Below are 21,816 nucleotides of genomic sequence, written 5' to 3'. Positions count from 1 at the left end.
GCCTTGCCAGCTTTGCTTCAGGAGAATTAACCGCCAGCCTGGTCCTTGGCTTTCCCGTCACATCCATTGTTCCTCACAGAGTGACGCAGCCGACCAGCCGTTGGTTTCAATATTGAAATGAGGTTCCCTGCTGAGAAGCAGCTTTGTAAAAGTATCACCAGAAAGTTTGGTGTTCGTTAACTGCTCTTAATGCTGGGCTCAGGTTTAAGGACATAAATGGATGTTTTAAAAGTAATTTTCAGGGATAGGAAACGAGCTTCATTTGCATTCAGCAAGGGCCCACCTAGGACTATGCAAAAAAGCACCGTGCCTCTTTGCTGGTGGTAAGAAAGGCAAGACAAGACACTCTAATTACAGCTGAAATACAAACAGAGGTGTGCGCTGCCATGACCTTTATCATACACAGGCTCCACGTAGCCCAGAGGCCTCCCTGCCCACGGCTTTTCATCAATGTCAAAAGTCCCCCAGGACGTCCTTTCCTCCATCTCCCTTCATCGTTTGTTTTTCTATTCATTCCCTACCAGCAGGATGCCACGTTATTTCATAAGCCATCAAGACTGATTTTCAGATCTCCTAGTGAGAGTTTCTCAATGCCTTTCCCTGCTTTGTTGATGACAGACAGCCCTTGCATAAGAAGCTCCTGATGGGTAGTAATTAATTAGTCTTGCGCAGACAATTCACTTTTCTTTTGTTTAGGATAACCACCGAACAGAGTGACACCTGCCAAAACCAAGCGGTTTCCCATCCACGAGGGTGCTGCGTGTTTCCAGTTTGGCTCTTCTTGAAAGGAAATTATTTTTGCAGGTCCTTTTGGTCTCCCTGGGGCTGCGTGCCAGCAGCGCAGTGCTCCATTGTCGGAGCCACAATGCTGCCACCAAGGCTTTGTGAACGGCAGCATCTGGCCACTGGGTCAGGCGCTGAAATCTCAGCGGTTTGTTGTTGCCCATCGGGAAAATCTGTACGCACACCAGGGCCTACGGGCTTCATTCAGGCCTTGGCAAAATTGGCCTTGGCTGCTTTCCCAGCAGAAGGAAGATGGGAGGAATGGGATCCTTCCTCTGACAGAAGTTCACCCCAGAAACCAGCATTTTAATTACTTTTTCTGCGGTGGGGAACACGTCAACTGGAATATCCACAGCAAAATCACAGTCCGGGTAACTATTTGAAGCATGTGTTGTTCGCTTCTGTGTTTTGAAATCACCTCCCTCGACCCACTGGCTGTGCTCTGAATGTAGCCCGGAGTGCTGGGGGAAGTCCTTGCCCCATGGCTGCCTCATGGCCACCTCAGTGTCCACCAGGACCCCCAGGTCCTTCTCTGCAGAGCTGCTTCCCAGCCAGTTGGCACCCAGCCTGTACTGGTGCTCATGCTGGGGGGTGATTCCTCCCCAGTGCAGGACTTCACATGTTTCTTTGTTGATCTTTGTGAGGTTCCTGTCATTTCTCCAGCCTGTCCAGGCGTGTCGGGCACTTCTCTGCCCACAAGCACATGGTCGGTGGGAGACCAGGTTGTATGAGGGAGCTGCTGAGCAACCGCAGAGAGATATGGTTTATCATCTCCTGCCCTGTGCAGATTTGGGGGCCAGTAGCTCACCGACGGGCTAAAGGCTCTTGGAGGGTCCTATGAGGCTGGTAATTTTATTACATAAAGGTAGTTTTGTGCTATTATCATTATAAAACACTCACTGAGTTGGCACAGTGAGATTTAACTGTTCAGAACAGACCTCACTGGTGACAGCAATGGAAAGTGAGATCCCATGTCTCAGGGAGATGCAGGGATGCTTGGCAAGGGGTGCCTCCTCTGCCCCCGCCGGCAGCAACCCACGAAAAACAGAGCAAGTGGGTGATAGCGGGGGTTTGGCCTTGAGTTAATGACAGCGGTACTTTACTGCAGTGAAACTATAACAAAGTAGGGTAATAAACCCAACAGTATTGTATAGAATATTATTACTCAGACTATTCAAGTAACTATAAAAACACACTCCAGAAGCGCATCATGCTGTAGTATTTATTACAGAAAACCTTAGAAAACTCCCCAAATTAACATTCCTTCCCCGGCAGACATGTTGGTTTGGGTTTGGTTGGGGTTTTTTTACAGAGAGACACATGAAAGGCCCGTGTCCTGTCTCCCCATCTACCCACTGGCTACCTAGTTCAGAGCAGGTTCGCTGGGCGCTGGCCTGGGCGAGCACAGCAGTGGGCAATGCAGAGGAGGTATTTCAGCCCTTTCCTGTGGAGGCGTCAGGGAGGCAGTGGCTATAAAAGAAATACCTAAAGAGATCATTTTACCTCTTCTGTGTTTATTTAAAGGCAAAAACACCCACCAGCCCACCACAAACTAGCCACATATTGGGAAAAAACCCAACTTTCAGTGTCTCCATTGCTTGTCTCCACTGGCCCCCCTTCCCCTCCAGCATCCAGCTACAAATCCTGCCTGCATCACAGGACTTTTCCTGACACATCCAGAAATAAATGACCCATTGAACCTCCATGCTTTCTGGGGCAGAGAGGTGCCACCTAGGCTGGTCACGCCTAGCATGTCCCCCCAGGCTGAGCATGCAGCATGCCTGGTCACAGGACAAAGAAAGGCCCACGGGCTTGTAAAAATAAAATAACTCGGGGTGGGGACATGAGGGCTCCTTCCCCAGGCAGCCCCATGCCAGGCAATGACTCCTGGGGTGAAAGCAAGATGGGGACAGCCTGGCTCCCATGGGATCCGCTGGCTTTTAGGTACACTCAAGGATTTTGTGTTGCCATTCCTGTCCCAAATCAGCCTGAACTCTGTGACTGTGGTGCAAGAGATCTGCTCACAGCAGTGCTTTTGTCAGCTTGCTCAAAATAACACAGACACCTTGCAGCATCTCATCACAGAAGAATATTTCACTCAAAGCAGGGAGGGAAGTGCCAAAAACCAGCAGACACCCAGCAGGTTACACATGCTGTGCCAGCCGCACTAACGATGGAGGGATTTGGGCAGCGAAGAGGGCAAGAAATCTGCTCCTTACATGGGTGAGTCCTGCACCTGCAAGTGCGGACACAGAAGGACCAGGTGTGTGTGGCAACTACTGAGCCAGATCATAGACTCATCGAATCGTTAAGGTTGGAAAAGATCCTTAAGATCATCCATCCTAGCAAAAGCAGGGGCGCCTGCCCCCCAATTCCTCCAAGCTCTGCCCTGCGTCCTGCAGGGACACTGCAGGACAACAGTATGTTCCATTTCACGAGCCAGCAATAGAAATGTTGTGTATTATACAGCAGCTCCAGTCTCTTCAAGGGCCAGTTTCAGCAAACGGCAAAGTGAAACTCTAAGGATTTTTCCCAATTTAAAAAAAACCCCACGCCAGTGATGGAGTTCATCTGTGGGCAATCCCAGGGGCAGGACTGGCTCCCGCAGGCTGCTGGCTCCTGCGCCAGGCAAAGGCTCACTACAACAGGCCAACACCTATTCAATATTTTATTCACAAAAATAAGTACAAAATTACTCTGACACTGTTAGAAAGTGGTGTTCCAAGTCACACTCTCATCAGCGGGAAATAATCACCGTAAATGCTCCAGAAGCGAAAGCCACATACAGAAAAAAAAAAATTGTTCAGAGTTTATGCAAGGAGGAAAGAAAAACCCAAACACCGTTTCACTGCAAACTTTGAAGCCCAAGGCTGACTGCACCAATTAGTGCCTCAAAGCCAGACCAACAAGCGACACAAGATGAAAACCAGGTTTTTGCTGCTTCAAACATCAGTTGCAGTTTAAAAATAAAAGAGCATTTACCCATAGCTGCAAGTGACTTGTAGAAGGAATAATGACACATTTGATTAATTTTCTTAGAGCTACACTCCTGAATGCTCTTCAAAATTCATTTGCAAGAGCTTAATATTAGAGCTTAATACGTACTTCAGAAACTGCATGTGGTTGTTCTTAATTGCTTGTCCAGTTTAAATTGAAAAGGCCTTTCCTGTTGGGTGTGGAGCCATGGCAAAAAAAAAAAAAAAAAAAAAAAAAATAATTCTCTGCAAAATGACCGACTTTGCTGGGAATTAACACTGAATTATTTGTAGCAAAGGCATGGGTATGTTTACAGGGGAGCATGAACAGTTTCACTTTAAGTAGCAAAGCGAAACCGCGCTGGGTTACTCCTGCAGCCAAGCCCCAGGTTTATGGTGGCACCCTGCTCTCGGTGTGCTCCAAAACACGTTTCTCTTCCCTCGCCGTGCCCCAGGGCAGGCAAGTCCCTTCAGCTCTAGGGCCCAGGAGTGACCCTGGCTGGAGGGGATGGCCTCAGGCTGGAGATGAAGATGAAGGCTGTCAGCTGAAACCCGCTTTGCCCCAGCAACACTCTTCCTCTGCTGCAGCTCATGGCCTGACCCCGTTCCCTACTTTCTCCCTGTTTCTTGGCAGGGACTTCCCAAGTCTCTTGCCAAGATAGGGCCAGAGCCCAGAAGAGGCACCAAGCGTGGACTCCTGCCTCTGTTCAGTTTCAGTCAGCTTGGAGTGCACAAGTCCTGGTGTAACCCTCCCCTTCCAACCCTTGGCTGGCTGAAAGAGTTGCATCCTGTGGCACCTGCTGCCCCAGTCGTTTCAAAGTGAGCAGGAGCTCCTGTTCTGGCTACAACAGTCCAGCTCTCAGCAAAAATCTTCCTTAGGAGAGCGATACAGAAGTTTTTCTCCTTTGAGAGATTTAATTCTAAATATGTAATACTGTATTTAAATTTTGTAATAAAATGTGCCTGAAAGAGGGTTGTGGTTGTAGATCTAATTTCTGTGCAGCATTTAGAGTTCTCATGTACTTAATAATGATGTAGCTGCTCTTAAAAATCAACATTCAAACTTCCTGGAGGCACAAGCAAAACTTGTTGCTGCAAGTGGAGCGTGTCTGCAGTACACTGAGGGGGAGCTGAGTCTCAGGTCTCCAACAACCAAAATCCAACCCTGACAGAAGACCACGCAGCCGGCGAGGCACCTGCTGGCCCAGCCCTGCTTGTGACACAGAGCACCGGATACGAAGGCACCAAGAGAAGGCAGGAGGGCTGTCTGCTTGCAGCTCTGCAGGGAAAACAACCCTCAAAATTACCTTACAAAATGCCCTCGCCCAGGCACCGTACCCACCCCTCTGTCTCACCCAGGAATAAGCAAATGAGATTTTGCTCCTAGGTAAAGCACATGTACCAGCTGCCCTGTGAAAGGAGGAGCACACTGTAAACACAGCGTGAAACACCGGGAAGTGCTCGGCTTTGTTAAATAAATTGATCTGAAGTTGAGGGGGGAAAAAAATAACAGACCCCAGCTCTTAATCTCCTCTCCCAAAGGCAGATGCTGCCTGCAGGAGTGGCCAGAGCTGCAACCATAACCAGCGAGCAGGGCGGAGGCAGACGGCAGCAGATGGCAGGTTCAGGATATGCAGATTTTGGCTTTAAACAAAAAAAGCAAAGAAAGGTGAAGAGTGGGATTGAATGTCCACTGGATATGGAGGAAAACGCCAGACCGAGCCAGTTTCAGGCAGTATTTATTGAACAAACTCGTACAGCAGCGTCCTGCCCTGCACTATGGGTCGGGACCTGTGTCTAACCTGCACTATCAGAAACTCAGGGGTTGGAGACATGGTGGGGAGGTTGCTCCAGAAAAGGCATACCTACAAGGGATTGCATTGCTTGGTTCTACAGTAATTATGCTTAAAATCTTTTCTTTTTGCTGAAGCAGGGGAGATCAGCTAATATTTGCAGTATTTCTTACATTCACAGCAGAGATTTTTGTAAATACATTAATTTGTTTTCCTAACCAGCACCACTTGCTCTGGCTGTTAGGAAAAAAACCATGACTGGGATGGCAGAGAGGCACCCAGGAGGAGAGGCTGGACACCCCAAGGTGGTGCTGTCTGGGTATCTACCAGCTTGATCGAGCGACAGCGTTCTGTGTTTCTTTTTTATGACAATGACCCCTGAGCACAGACGCAGGCATCACAGCCAGTTCGGGCTGCAAACGCTCTCCCGGCATCAGTGCCGAGGCACATCAAGAGTTCTGCACAATGATGGGGACAGTAGAGGAACTCCTGCGTTTTCCCGGGAAAGCCAGTTCACTCAGTGGCTGGTTCCCATGGTTACTGCTACTCCTGCCCTCACAGAGTTCCTGGATAAGGACTTTGCGTGGTAAAATCAATGTGAGCTTTTCATTTCCTGAGAAAGACCATCTTCAAATGCAACCAAATGATTTTTCTGGACACTAATTAATGAAATTCAAACCTCATGATGAACCACGCATTTATTATTCCAGCCTACAGCGAACCTCACAAGCCTTCTCACTTCCCAACAGCATGAAGTGTCAGCAGAGGGTTGCGCTTCAGGGCACAGCGGGAGCCTCTCCTCCCCGCAGAAGGTGATAGGGCTGTCCTATGGCATCCGGCACAAAACCACAGCTCAGCAGCTCGCATCCCCTCTGCATCCCGGGTCAACAAGAGGAGAAGGTTGATGTGCAGGAATCTACGCCTTCCACCCCAAACGCAGCTGCACCACGTGAGGGATCCCTGCAAGCAGCCGACCCATACCAGCCTCCCCACGCCTTCAGCTTCAGGGTGCATTGGACCTGGCAGAAAGACCATCAGGAGAGGCAGAATCCAATACCCGAGTCCATTCCCGGGGCACCTTTAGTACCCCAGAGGTTGGGCCACACCAAGTTCACATGCCGGCAGGAGTGAATTTCTTTTTTCAGATGGATTCCAAGTTTAGCGTTCACCTGGATGCTAATCACAGCTTTACTCCTGGAGCTCTGCAGGAACCTTCAGGTTTCTCCTTGCGGCCTCCAATCACACCTTCAAGCGAGGAGGAGTTTTGGTGACCAACACAAAACATGTTTGAGTTTCCCCCGCCATACATAACAAGTACGTTAGATGTGTGTCATATTCAACATCCAGAAGCAGAGACCAGATGAGTTTGAGAAAAAGCAGTGGGGTTTTTTGGTAAAGCTTGTCTGAAATGCAAAGTGCAGACGCATACTTGCTTTGGTCCTGTTTGCTCCAAAGGATTCCTTACCACTAACATTAAAGCATTTCCACACCTCTCCTACCATTTACTGTTGTTGTCTGGGTTTGCCCTTTTGTTTTTCATTGCCTAAGTTTTACATAGATTTAGCTTTGGAACATACAATATATTCATCTTTCTTAGCTCCTCAAAACAGTTCTTTGAAAAGGCACTTACACAAAAATATTTACTAACTATGAAGTAGAAAAAAAAATAAATATATTTGGCTTGCAAATAAGCATGGTTTTCTTTACCTGCTTATCCCAGAAAATACAGCCGAGATGCTAGGTCAAATTTTCCTCCCACCTGAGTGCAGCGGGGCTTGTGAAGGTAAATGGACTCCTCCAAGGCCATGCAGACAGGCCAGTTCACCGCAGACTGAAAAGGCAGGATCCTCAGATCAATAACTGCCTTTTCTACTGCAGGCTCTTTAGGAGAGGGGTTTGGAAGAGATGTTGGTTTTACGGCAGTACCATTTGTACTCGAACCTCATGTTCAACGACAAAAATGTGGACATTTTAGTTCCAAGTACATCATTTTACCCGGTAACACCCTGCAATTAATGTAGCCACAAGAATTTTGATTCTTCTTGCAGTACTGCAAGTCTTTAGCTACTGGAACCGTTACTTCTTCAGGGAGTGTTTTATGCACCGACGCACTGTTCAGCACATGTCTCTGACCTCACAGTTTCTTTCACAGCTCTTTGATGCTACCAATGAATATTTTAAATGTATTTTAAAAGACACTCAGTAACAGCAGCCACAAGTTTCCCATCATTGGTCAGGGCCACCTTTTCAACAACTGAAATACAGCATCGTGACCACTTTTTCACGTGGAGCATCTGTGTACTCAGAGGTTCAGTTTAACACAGATGTCAGCTAAGCGATAAATACATCAGGCCTTTGGAGAAAAAAGCCTAACGAATATATTTGGTGTTTGTACAGCGCATCCATTTACCAGCAGCCCACGTGGATACCAACATACTCTACCCTGGCAGTCATTCTGAGCATGCAGGTCAGCTCAGACTGTAGCACTCGGTGTCCCAAATCATTCCCAGTGAAATGGCACATTCGAGCTTTTCCCTCCAGAAACACCACATGTGCATATTTCAACCTACATCTTCGGTCACCCCTTTCTGCCTTGCCCTTAGTGTCCCCAAGCAAACCCTGAAACAAGAACAAGCTCTTTCAACACAGTTCGCTGATGTGTTCTACTCCTAAACAGAGAGGCGAGAAGTGCATACGGGCCGGTGCTGCCCACAGCCACACTGCGCCACTGTGGAAAACACGGTCCTGCTGGACAGCAGCAAGCTGAAAGAAGCCCACTGCTACAGAACTGGTCGTATCCCATGTTGGGACTGTAAAGGGCCGCTTAGTAGATGGAGGAGAAAGGAGCTGTGCTCATTCGGTGGGTGTTGCTTGAATCCCTCCCAGCCCTCAAGGAGCATTCGGGAACCCCCACACCAAGGTGCGCAAAATCCCCGGCTTCTCTGCCTCTCCCCAGCTGGAGGAAGAGTCTCCCGCCACCACTGACGACACCTGGAAGGTGCTGCTGTGCTCTGCCTATAGATGAGCAAGGCGGTGGGGACAGACCACAGCCCAGCACAGAGCTAACCGAGCGTCTGGGTCACATCCCATCCTCTCACCTGAACGTCTACGGCAGAGTCCAATTTCAAGCGCAGTTCCGCACGGGGGTCCTCAGACACACACCTAACAGCCATCAACAACAGGTAATTTGGCACCAGAGGCTATGGGAACACAGATCTTGAAAGGAAGGCCTCACATTTGAGAAGCAGGTCAAAAAGTGGAATTTCTTCCGACTAAAATCCCAGCACTCGAATACAGAACCAGTTACCCAGCCTCAAAACAGGAGAGCTCCTGAAAGAAGTCAGGAGAGGGAAAACTAGGGGAACGTATCCACGCCTAAACAACCCATTAGGAGTATCAAATCACGGTGTGATGACTTACGAGTTTTTCTCTGTGGTGTCCTGCACCTTGGCAGCAGTCATCTGAAACTGCGGCACGTATGGTGCAATGGCTTTATACTTAAGGCTACTTTGGATAAACACATTGAAGTTAGGTGGTGTGGGCTGAAAACACCCCACATCTTCAAGCAGATCGGTGGTACGGAACTGACACGTCACCCCGGAACTTTCTGTTAAAAAAATGTCACTTTCTCTTTTCTCCAGTGATGTTATCCCCAGGTAACACAGGCTCCGCTCAGGACTATCTCTGTCCGTGAAAGGGTCATCCTGGTCTAAAGGCTCTGAAAATCCCTCTGAAGAGACAAGGGAAAGGGAAAGAGTCTTGCTGGGCTGCCTGCCAGGCGGGTCAGGTAACACAAGGACCATCCCATTTCCCACCTCCCAAGAGCTACTTGAGAAGATGCCTGTAACAAAGGGATCTTCAGCTAAGAAGCATCTATCAAAACAATTTCTGAGATTCATTTTCTGTTCGTAAAGCCCACTTGATCTGGAGTTACTGATAACAGTAGCGTATTTGATATCGGACTGCCTTGTAACTTCTCCACTGATCCGGTCATCGTGGGAGCTCTCGGAGAAGCTGCTACTATTGAAATGGCTGCCAGAGCAAGCAGAGTCACGTTCAGAGTCTTGAATTTTTGTAAACATTGAATCAATTACTAAAAGATCTTGTGTGTCTTCTTTCTTCAATGCTTTAGTAACACTGATGTCTTCCAGCACTATTTCTGGTTCCAGAAGAAGAGGTTCAAATGACATTGCTTCAGGGTGCTTGATAAAAAGATGCTCAAAAGTTTCAGGCTAGAAGAAAAGATATATTTTAATGCTCATCTATTAATTAACAGCTTTAGTTCAACATGAAGCTACTGATTTTAAGAATCACAGACCACCTCCCCTAGTTTTAGTATAGCCAAAAATCCTCTACAACACATCTCCTCTTTTCTTTGTCTCTGCATGCAGGTGAGGACTGAGGGACAAGACAAAAAAGCGAGAACCTGTTGGTGTGTCAAGTGCTGCAAAGCGAGCGTTCTGTGAAGTGCTCAGCACTCCAGCCAAGAGGGTGTCATTTGAGCTGAAATAGAAGCAGCTTAAATTCATTTCACCATTAATAAACACGCAGGTATTGTTAAAGACACATGCAAGTGCTTTGTAAGACAAAAGTCTTACACCCTTAGATGTCTTTGGCTTTTTATTTAGACTGTATAGAGAACAAAATTATCATTTACATGTCAACTAAAGTAACTTTCCCTGCTAGGGTTTTATTATGTAGGGTCAAGTTGAGCCCTTCCAAAGGCTGCTTAGAGCATTCCCATCTGAAGAGCAGCCGTATGTTTGAACTGCACAAAAAGAAACGCACATTTATTTTGGAGAAATTCACGCTTTACTGCTACCTCATATATGTGCGTGTAAAATAAACAATAGCATAAGCTGACAGCAACACTGGAGCTCCTAGTTACAGAGGAAAATTTGCTTGAAAAACACCTATTTCCTAATGAATTCAAGACAAAACGAATAGATTAAAACCCCCACATTTTGTGTATATTAACAAACCGTATTTTAGAGCAGGAAAGCTGCCAAAACAACCAGGAACATGTCAAAATACTTAGACTAGTGTACAATTATAGAAGTGAGTATACTAACTTGTGTGTCTTAGGCTACAACTTTAGTCTAGATTACCTATCAGTGATGCTGATGCCCTCACGCGGCAAAGCTGGCAAGCAGGTTTTTAATGGCTTTGGTACTCGCCCCACACAGGTCCGTCACCTTCCCACACCAAAACCAACCTGCACGCTGGAATCTCTCTTAGTCTTCAACATAACATCCATTAGCCAGCAGTGGAGATGAGCTGTACGCTGCTACGATATCGTAGGCATCAAGCCGTACCAATTGTACCTGTACTGCCTGATGAAAGCTGTCTTCCCCCTCACAGGTTTGCTCCAACGGGCACAGGAACACGGGCACGGCTGCACTGAAGCAGCCTGACAGCCTGTTTGGTGTGTATTGCCCACAGTGGCGTTTTCAAATGGGAGACGTGTGTTAATGGGAATCTTTTGAACAACCAAACCCCACCCTGATACACTTGCCCTCCTGCAGCTGCCTTATCCTGGATGGAGATGGGTTATATTCCTCCCCAAATCCGCCTGCTCCCTCGCCCCAGCTCCTGGTATCTGCTCGTATAAAGGCATGTAGGTAGCATAAGAAACACACAGGTAACATTGCCTGCAAAGGTTAAATACAGCACATTCAAAGAGAGGTCTGTTGTTTGGCAAAGGCCACCATCTGTCAACTCAGACACATCACTTATTAAAACACATCAGATATTTAATCAAATACAATGCATCATCCAACACCCTGAGAAAATGACAAACTATAGCAGATCAGCAATTACAGAGCAAGCTGGGTGACCAGGACTGCCTTTCCACAGTATACGCACGTGTAGTGTCGTCTGGGCACCAACTGGGTTAAATGAGAGGCAAAGTGGCTCCGTAAAACTCCGCAGAAAAGTCGAGAGTCTCGGGTCACCTGTTCCCAGACTCTGCTGACCAGATGCAACAAGATCCAACCGAACAAGGAATGCCAAGCAACACCGTATTTCGCTCTCCTGTTTTCACTCTAGGCTTTAGGTTCTACTTGCCTCACAAGCAGTAGAGCACCTCTGAGCTGTAAGCCACTTGCCACACCTGAGCCAGGTTAAAGTCAAAACCACCTCACACTCAAGTTGCTAAACACAGATATATCCCAATAAGCTACTGGCCTAGCTCTGCCATGACCAGATTTTTACTTTCACATGTATTTAACTTGACCCACTGCAAATCAGCCCGTGCACGTAGCAGGGTAATTTAGCTACATGTGAGTCTCTGCATGATTGATATTAATTTCCCTGTAAAATATTTGTAGTTAGGTTTAATTCACTTCTCCAACATTAAGTGCTAAAGCTTTTTGATTTTTATTTACTGTTTTATTGAACAAATAAGAGGACTTTTTAGGATTTTGACATGCATACATGTAAAGGCTTGCAAGACAGAGTCTAGATGCAAGGCTTGCCTGGTTTAGATTATTATTTTAAGCTCTTGCTGCTGTGAGCAATACAATCAGGATGAAATAATACTTGAGAAATTGAGCTCTGGAGCACCAAATACCACACGTGCTATGTTGAACGTACAAAGTAATAATTGGATGTTGTCTTGAGGATTTAATATCGATATGTACCAGGACAAGACAGGAGTTCTACATCAAATGCCTTCAGAAAGACTTTAGAACTTTCCAGCGGTGGTACATAGGCTATTTATGCCATCGATGCTTATTACAGCTAAGGAAAAATACCATATTTGTATTTTTCCACTTTTTCTACTGGAAATTCCATGCATACATACAAAAGCAGGATTTGGCCCTAAAAACACCATTTCAAATGTGTTCTGGCCTTGGACACTCATGAAGTGAGCGAGCGATGACTGTGCTGATCTGAGGACAGGCACTGTGCCTTACAGTGCGATTAACATTAAGCAACGTTTTTCAGTCCGATTAGTACAACGTACGCAAGAGGCATGCTTTGTGCTGCATAACAAGCTGTCAAAAACCATGTCAAACTTCAATTCCTTTCATATGTGCATGCATCATTTCTTTCCCATTAATTATGGAACAAGGCATATGAATAAGGAGCAGTATCGCCAGGGTGTCAGCTTTATCCTCCTTTCCTAGTTAAAACTTCAGCAACTTCAATACACTTATTTCAGCTCTACCCATCAGCGAGGAGAATCATTTCCAACGTGCTAAATCCAACACGCAAACTTCACGCACCTCTGCAATTGGGGACAGCGAGGATGGCCACGAGCTCCTTTTGCTATAGATGAAAAGATTAAACAGACAAATACAGGTGCACCGCTGCCACTTACACTCCTACAATTAAATATTCAGAGATCCCAGCCCTTCCCAGGATGCAGCCATGGAAGCAGACACGTCAGACTGGTCTGGGATTTAACAACCTGCATGAGTAAAAACCACTTTGTTTCCTTGACCAAGCCGGGGGCACAGGCTCTGCTCTCGCCAGCTGATGCGACTGCTGCCACGAGGCCGGAGAACACCCACGCTTCGCTCCGTCCGACCACGGCTGCATTTTCCCCAACAGGAGCTTCATTTAACATTAACACACACAGTGTGGTGCATCAGAGAAGTAAGTACCTTAGCACATTAAAAAGCCACCAAAATAAAAGTAAAAAAAAAATAAGCAGAAACTGCCCTAATACCACCGAATCCAGATTTTCCTTGAGGATTATCGGGCTTGTTTTTTCAAATGCAGATCTAATGTTAGAGATTATTCAGGCATCTGCATTGATGTGGCTGCATGTTTAAATGACAAGAAATGAAGAAGCCATATAAATAACATTTTCAGAAAAAAGCAAGCAAGCAAACAAAAAAAAAACAGTAAGGCACAACACACCCGCCGTTTCTGCATTCCCTGCGTTGCTGCTGCACCCAAGCACATGTAAAAAGTTCAGAAGGCCATAATGGGACCACCAAGCGTTTGTGCAAATAAGAGATTTGATCGCTTTGATGTGCTTGGAGTTAGTGGAAACTCCCAAGCTAGCTCACAGTTAGAACAAATACTCAATTTGAATAAAAACCACTTTCAAGTGAAGTCGGTAACTGGGCAGATCGTGCACTCAAGCTGGATAAATCCCAAATCCGTCTGATGTCTCTGTTTCCAGGGCTGCATCCTAAGAAGGGCTGGGCTCCCTCAACTCCTTTCGAAAGCCAGGGCTTGAAAGTTTCCAGCCCTTTGCCAGTCACAGCCTTAGTCAGTGGGGCAGTAAACAAAAGTGAAAACCACCAAATCTAAAGAAAATGCTTCTGCCTGTGAAAGTGACGAGCCGTGGTTTGGTCTGTAGTATGGCACTGGCTCCTAATTTTTGTGAGGGCATTTGAGATTTTTGATGGAGCTACCTCCAAGATTTATTACATATAAACACATCAGCATTGTATTATATCTGTGCTTCCTGTCTTCTGAATATAAATAGAAAAATCTTCTAACAATTCTATGTAGGAAGCCTGGGAGCTGCCCCAACGGTTCAGCAGGCAGTGGCCATGATTAGACTTCAAAGAATGTCCATTCTCTGTTTCAATGAAATAAAAGATGGGAGAAGAAACCTTCACTGGGAATGCAAACTAAATACCTGAAAAAAACTTCTATCATTAGATGGTCTTTCTTTTCAAAGCAACAGGCCTGAATTCCGATTATTGTCTCAATGCTTACACACCGTCAGACTCTGGGACCACGAGAAACTGTGTGTACTGGTGCAAACTGGCTATGTCCAGGTAAAGACTCACATGGGTGGGTCAGACCCATGGGGTGGGGAGAAGCAGCATCACCAGGGAAATACACACCTTCTGAAAATTAACTCCTTGTGCCCAGGAGCAGTTCTTGGGGTTTGGAACATCTTCCCAAAACAGTTTCTTCATTCTGAAATATCAGGTAAATTCTGGAGTTGGTACTGTTCTCTGATATTCTGTACTGCTGTCATTCACCTTTGTCATGTCAGAAAAGGAATCTCTGCAATTTTATTTATCCAGAGCACTATGACAATGAAACAATCATTTTAGATATTATACACGGCCAAAATTTAATAGAAAAAATAAAGAAATAAAGAAGTGGTGGTTTTGCAAAATACAAAGGGACAGGCAGTCTTCGCTGATTATGACCCCAACCCATCTTCCACAAAACCTGGAGGGATTTTTTTTTCAATTGTTTTCTACTTCAGACCTTCGTTTGTGATGACAATTAAATACTCAACTCAGAGGGCTGTACAAATTCAAAGCGCGTGACACTCGTTAACTTGCCCGCAAGCCAGCGCAGAAGTAAGGAGTAAGTGGCACAGGCCGAAGCGATACTTCCCAGTGAAAATGAACAGCACTGATTCTCATCTTACTGCAAGGACACCAGACCGAAAGGGCAATGCTCTGACAACCACAAGGTAACAAGCCTGTGCACTCAAGACACTTTAATTCTTGGTGCTGTGTTCCACAGAGTCCGCTGCCCTTCAGTACAGTACATCAAACACACGATGAAAATAATTCCTAGCTTTCCTCAGAAAGACCCTGCCCACCAGTTCAGCGGATGGGCATCATCCAAGCTGCACCACCTTCCTCTAAAGGCCTTCTGGGACTTTCATGTGACAATGAACAACTTGCCTTTGGTGCGAAACCAGCAATGCTCCAAGCAACAGAACTGAGGTTGAAATAACTATTGGCAGAACCACGTAGAGGCTGGCATTACTCTCACTGTCATATCCACCTGCAAATAAGAGGAATTCAGACAATAACGTGGTAAAATAATTTCTCTGTGAACAAGTAGTTTGCAATAGAAAAACAACAAACAGTAGAAACAACAGCTTAAACACAAAAAAACTTGTTGCTCATCAACAAACCTTTACCTTGAGAACAAATAGACAAAAAGGAAGGAATTATTTCAAGTACTGAGATGACTCCTCATCCCTGTGGGAGGTGCCCACTGCTCCGTTGCTATTAAGAAACGAAATCGGAGCATGTGAAATAACAGAATAGTCCACAATTGGAGAATGAAGAACCACAGGGACCTCGGAGCTCAGTTATTAATACAGATGCACGGGAATTCAGGTCTCTCGCTCAACTAACCCCACACAGAGATTTCAAATGAAAGCAGCTGAACTCTAGATCACCGTTCATAGTTATATTAGAATCACTTTATTACTGACATTTTTCTCTGATAAGATACAGACTTCTCCTGCATTTAAAGTTTATTTTACAAGCTCCTATTTCGTAAACAACACGGAGAAAGATCCTGTAAGTCACCTTTGGTAAACTGATCCGTTGCTCTGGATTTGCCAACTCCTTCAGCAAACACAGGGTACAGGCTGAACTGGTACTTCTCAATCAGAATGAAGTGATCTGGAAACAGGAAATCAGCCTTTTGAATCAAAACTATTATGCTGCTTTTAAACAATTACCTCCACAGAGGCTCTGGTCACATCTCAGAGTTCAGATCAGCCCAGAGAGGGGAATAATGAAAGATACATACTTTAATATCAGAAGATTAAAACTATTAATCTATACAGGATAAACCAGCATTACTCTGTCATGGAATTAACGCCTTTATGGAACTACTGTAAAAATTTTTCAGATTAAAGCCAAAATGCAAATGGAATGCACATATTAACTTGATAATTAGCTGCTGTACTTGATATTCCAGAACTCATTTTACTCTATTGCCAAAAAATGAACACTCCTGCGCTTCATCCTGTGTTAACGTGATTATTAATGCAACAGTCGATCCTTTACAGTCAGTCCTCTAATGACAATCAAGAATCGCTCTGCCGGCCCTTACCATAAAAGCCATCAGAAACTGGGGCGGCGGGGGAGAAGGAATCTGAACAAAGGAATCAGCTCAGTAACGCTACATTTTTTTGTTCCCTAACAGTTAACATAATGTGTTACATTTTCAAATGCACACTCACCATAAATATAATATTTACTAATATTTGGAGGAACTCGCACCCACTTCATCTCCTCTTCTTTGTCAAGGTTCTTCCATTCAATAATGAAAGATTTTATCACATACATTTGAAGTGAAAGCGTCCAAATCAAAACCACACAAGTGCTGTTCACTGGGTAAGCGCTAAGCGACTCCACAACGTTCACTGACAGGAGGAGGAGAAAACAGCTGTGAATTGCATGAGCTCAGACAAGATGAGAGCTGGGTTAGAGGCGCACGCTATAAACTACATGCACACGAATGACTGCTATGGTTTCAGCACTTTATCATTCACTTGTTTAAGTATCTTCTATATAATAAAGCCTGATCTTTAGCTCACATAAGCAAACATATTTCTGTTTATGCCAGCAAAGCTTGGTTTACACCAACTAGTCCTGAACACAAAATAGATCAAGTTTCTTACCAGACATCAAGTATCCTGATTCTCATGTGCACCTCCTTAACCAAGAAATCCTCAACTACTGCAATGTCAACATTTAGCTAGTAAAACATGCATTGTGAGCCTTGTAAGCTAAATCCTACCGAATCTCTCCACGTAATACACCAAGACAACAATCCAGTTGGACAAACACTTCCCATTACATCTGCTATCAACCAGAAGGTTTCCAGAATACACTTATACACAATACCAGAAAGAATTTTATCCATAAAAGTGTTTTTAAAATTGCGTTAGAGCACTCAAGTTCTACGAATAGACTGCGGTAATGCTTCCCACCGCATGTATTTGCATACAAACGTTACACAACTGATGCATTCAAAAGCAAAAAGCTCAATAGCCTTTGATAACGAAGCCTAGAGCAGCCGGATCAATGAAGAGGCTGCTGAGGAAGCAAAGCCAAACCTCTGAAAACTATGTACTCTGGCAGCCCATCAGGTGAGCCGCCAGAGAAACAAGACCATATTTCGTTTTGGAAACAACAAAACATTCCCTAGCAGGAATGCTGGGTGTTCCCAAGACAAAGTAGATGAAAGATGAGTTCTACAGTAGGATTTCATTTTTCTTTGATTAATTACTTTATATTCTATTAGTGGAAGGAAGACAGCCCAGTGAAAGACAACTCTTTTCCCAACTCAAAGATCATTATGATTTTCATGTGATGGAAGTTTCATTTTTCAAATAGCTCTGCTGGCAAGATGCAGAATCTGTTTCCAATAGACAGCTGAACAGATCATCATAAAACATTTTTATCCTGACAAAGGGAATTTTATTACAAAGAAAGCTTTGTCCAAAAGCATCACAATGATTCCTAACATTCTACACATCTCAGAATGGTTACTAATTGGTGTTCTTACCTGTGCTCATTTGCTGTGATAGAGTTAAATTGAAATTAATTGAAGAAACTCCAATTGAATTCACGGCTAAAACTGTAATGGTATGTGTGCGTTCGGTCCACAGAAATGAAGAGGTAGTGCCATTATCAACAGATTCTGACCACGTGGTGTTTCCTGACGTCTGATGCTTTATAACATATCGGCTCACACTGCACAATGAGTGATTCTTCATCAGTGGCTGCAGCAAACATTGGCATAATTGAATTTCCCAGCCTTTGATTTCAAAAGCAAACATGATTTGGGCAGAAGGCACTATTCCAATTCTAGGAAAACACAACCCAGTAGAGATATTCTATGGTCTGGACACTGTCCTTTTAGCAAAGGCACTGTAGTCCATTTAAACACTTCATTTCTACCATCTCCGAGAGCTGAGACACTCGCTAGCTTTCCAGTGAATGGAGGGCAGGGGAGACAAGGAAATACAAACCTTCAGACTCCTTGAGTAACTCATTGTTTTATGATAGCATTTTTCAGGACTGAAAAACCAGAACAGATGACTGTTTGCATACCAAACAAGGGCAAACAGGAGTGGGCAGTCACTGCTACACTTTTTTATTCTGTCCTGCATTAACCTTTTAACGTGGCTTTGCCCAGTTTACATGCAGTTGCAGTGGTGTTCATACAGGCAGCTGTCTAGGAGTCAGTGGCACATTCTGCTCAGAGATCTTGGTCAGCAGAACTTGGCAGCTGAAGACTGCATCTTGTTATAACTTACAGTCTGATTCCGTGTTACTCCCTTTTTTTCCAAGTATTAGAACAAATTGCATTTTAAGTCTGCGCTTCATAGCGTATAACTAACACTGGAGGTGTAGGCTGATGTGTAACACAGCGCTGACACTTCAGCTGCATTAATACAACCCAGACAGCATGTCTGGTCTCTGCACAAAGGCAAGGAAGCTCGCAGCCTGCCCAGAAATCTGCGGGCTCTCCTGAAGCAGCAAGGACTCTAAGACTTCATGAATAAAAGCATGTTCCGCACGGCTACAAGGCAGCCCCACATGCCATTCAATATGGCTGTGACACACAAAATCGGACCTCAGATGGGTCCACTGTACAAAAACCAGCTCACTTCAGGAGGCTGGCCTGTGAGCTTCTCGAGTCTGGAAACACACCTGCTGCCGGCGTGTGTGTGTGCTGAGCCTCACCTACCTCTCAACCACCCACAGCAACCGCACAGCACTAGGGAAGTTTTTGTCCAGTCACGTTACTATAAACTTGGTAACAATTAGGGTACAAAACCAGCTCAACACATGCCAGCTGGCTGCAGGAAAGATTAAAGAGAATAAAATCAGAAGCATGGGGGAGGAAGCGATAGCAATACAAGCGAGTGAAGGTGAAGACAGGCTGACTGAGCAAAGGCGGCAAAACCATCTCCCACTGCATTGCAGTATTGCGATCAATATTCACCAGCAACCTCAACTTGCCTCCAGTATCAGCCAAGCAAGAGGCAGTAACACAACAGAAGTCACATCCCAAGCGCCTTGCGTACGAAGTCCCATCAGCAGCGATTGCCCAAATTTGCCTCCCAGGGCAGTACGTGCTTATGGTACTCCCTTTTGGTCAATTCTACCAACGTTTTTTGGCTCAAAGTGAAAGGCCAAAACATGATTGTTCTCACCTTCCACAGAAGCGTAACATTCTTCTGCCTCCTTGTCGGATCTTCAACAATAATTCTCCAAAATTCAGGGCCTTGTAAGGGAGCTGCAGGATTACACAGTTTCGAAAGAAGAGTGTCACACTTCAGTCTGAAGCTGGCCAGAGCACCAGAGCACACTCTGAAAGCACATGTACCTTTGATATCTTTTACAAGTGTATTGGCTGATCTGCTCCAGTTGCTCCAGTAACCTGATCCCTCCAGTTCTCTGCACCGGACCTGAACAATATACTCAACACAAAGTTTTTGAACTTTTATCACAGCTGATCTTGTTGGTGCATGTGAAACTTCATAAAGCTGCAACAGAAGGAAAAATATGTAGAGTAAGAACAACAGGCTGGTTAAAATTCCTGAAAATTAATCCAATGAGAAAGCAGCCTGATCAGCAATACTCCTTTGCTAGATAATGCAAATGCTTATAACCAGGATTCACTGCAGACCACAAATTCCACAAAAAACAGCTAACACACTAAATGACATCCCTGCAACAATCCATGCTTCGATTGAGATTAAAAAAGACAGTACCTCCCATGTAACGTCTTCCTTGTTCACAGCATACCGAATCTGAAATTTAAGATCATTGTTTGTAAATATTGGGTTTGTCCAGCTCACGTTCAGCAGCCCAACATTCCTGGTGATTTCTGCTTTAACGTCGGAGGGAGGAAGCGGCTTCACTAGGAAATGGAAAGAAAAAAGAACTGCTATAATGTCTGCACTGACATTTCTCATTAAATCCAGTCATCAGGTTTACTTTCTTCTGTCCTGAAGGTTGCAGGTAACATTCTGCTATTCCAAGTAAAGCTGGACTAGAATGCAAACACAGCAATTCACCAAGCCAGGCTGGCTGGCCCATTCACTGCAGACAGAAGCCTTGCTGACCGAGAAAGGCAGTCTTTGTCTAACAGAAAATTCATTCCAATTTTGACCCAAACCAAAATCACTAAAAAAATCTTAAGTTAAAATATCAAAATCAAAGTTTCTTATAGAATAGACACTTTATTTAAGGAAAAAAAAAAATAATCCATGGACAAGTTTGAGTGCATTTCATTTTAATTTAAGCCACAAGAGCTTATATTGGTGCCAGCACCTGGTACCTCCCTTGGCACAAACAACAGAAGATACAGCCTGGCACTAACGGGGTGCAGCACTGTGGAAAGTAGCAGCACACGGGGCCCAGAAATGCAGCTCCTCTAAAGGACAGTGGCAGGCATGATGCAAGGATTGATGGAACTACTACGTTAAATTTTTATTTTACTAGTAGGAAATTCCACCAAAATTGAGCTTCTCCAGCAGACTGAACACGACTGTCACAAAGCCCTAGTTTGTTAACAAAGCAAAGTTAGAATAAACTTGTTCTGACTAATCAGACGGTGAGTGAGGACAAAACAACAAAACTAATGAAATCAGCTTTAAATTGTGGGTGGTGCTAAAATGAGCAGGTTTTGCTTTACTATCCAAAGCACCTTTCCTCCAGCGTAGGTCAATTCTATTCACTGCTTTATGTTTAAAGCAATGACTTGAATAAACCAGACTGCTAAAGTTCTGCGAGAATTCCTCCCTGGGCAGCATCGTGTAAAGCCACCACCCTTCCCCAAAAGAGCACAGCACACCGAGAGCACAGCCATGCCCTGACAGGGCGGCAGGTTCTCTTGGCAACTCGTCTGAGCAGAAGTGCAGGATCTCCACCCACCACCCCTCACACCACCCTCCTTTCTGATGCCCAGGGCTCCCAAGAATGCCCTGATAATCAGCGAATTTGCTGGTCAAAAAGGAACGAATAGCCCTCTTTGAGCTAGACAGGAGCAACCTTGAAAGCCACATGGCCACCAAATTTATTTAACAGTAATAATAACTCCCATACCCCGCTTTGCTATAATGCACTGAACTTTGCCTTTCCCTCCTGACGTTCATTTTTGCTTACTTCATTTAAACTTCAAAATGATAGTTTGGTTTAATTTATGTTCTCTGTATGCACGCTTCCCCACACACATAATAGATGTATTTTATTATTCTGCTTTATTGCACGTAGTACTGCTGTGGTCTAGCTGCCTTGTTTTCTCTCTACATATGTTCACATTTGTGTCCAAAAAATACACAGTCCAATGAACACTCTGAGTCACAGACCAGATAAAACGTGCTTTGCACATTTTGCAGTGTTTGAAAACACTCACTGTTGCTTTTATACAAATTTAAATGCTCTACATGTCACAAAAGAAACTGTGCAAAAGCATGCAAGAACATGTCCCTATGATTTTAAACGAATATATAACTGCGTGAGCAATACGTAGAGCCCTACACTGTATCAAAGTATAAACCTAACAAC

General features: G+C 44.8%; 1 protein-coding gene across 1 annotated transcript in view; it reads right to left on the bottom strand.

Annotated features, from left to right (window-relative positions):
• Positions 1 to 8,967: 8,967 nt before the first annotated feature.
• LEPR (leptin receptor) overlaps positions 8,968 to 21,816 on the bottom strand; it is a 33,689-nt gene continuing 20,840 nt past the window's right edge. Inside the window, exons 10-18 of the mRNA XM_009946356.2 lie at positions 20,019 to 20,167; positions 19,631 to 19,790; positions 19,458 to 19,540; positions 17,801 to 18,017; positions 16,470 to 16,652; positions 15,808 to 15,903; positions 15,169 to 15,271; positions 14,365 to 14,440; positions 8,968 to 9,783 (exon numbers count right to left, since the gene is read on the bottom strand). Of these exons, the coding sequence (XP_009944658.2) occupies positions 8,968 to 9,783; positions 14,365 to 14,440; positions 15,169 to 15,271; positions 15,808 to 15,903; positions 16,470 to 16,652; positions 17,801 to 18,017; positions 19,458 to 19,540; positions 19,631 to 19,790; positions 20,019 to 20,167 (1,883 nt within the window). The remainder of the gene's footprint in view (positions 9,784 to 14,364; positions 14,441 to 15,168; positions 15,272 to 15,807; positions 15,904 to 16,469; positions 16,653 to 17,800; positions 18,018 to 19,457; positions 19,541 to 19,630; positions 19,791 to 20,018; positions 20,168 to 21,816) is intronic.

This window comes from Leptosomus discolor, chromosome 3 (assembly GCF_034619465.1).
Source record: "Leptosomus discolor isolate bLepDis1 chromosome 3, bLepDis1.hap2, whole genome shotgun sequence".
Taxonomy (NCBI): Eukaryota; Metazoa; Chordata; class Aves; order Leptosomiformes; family Leptosomidae; genus Leptosomus; species Leptosomus discolor.
This window is presented reverse-complemented; position numbering and strand designations above follow the sequence as displayed.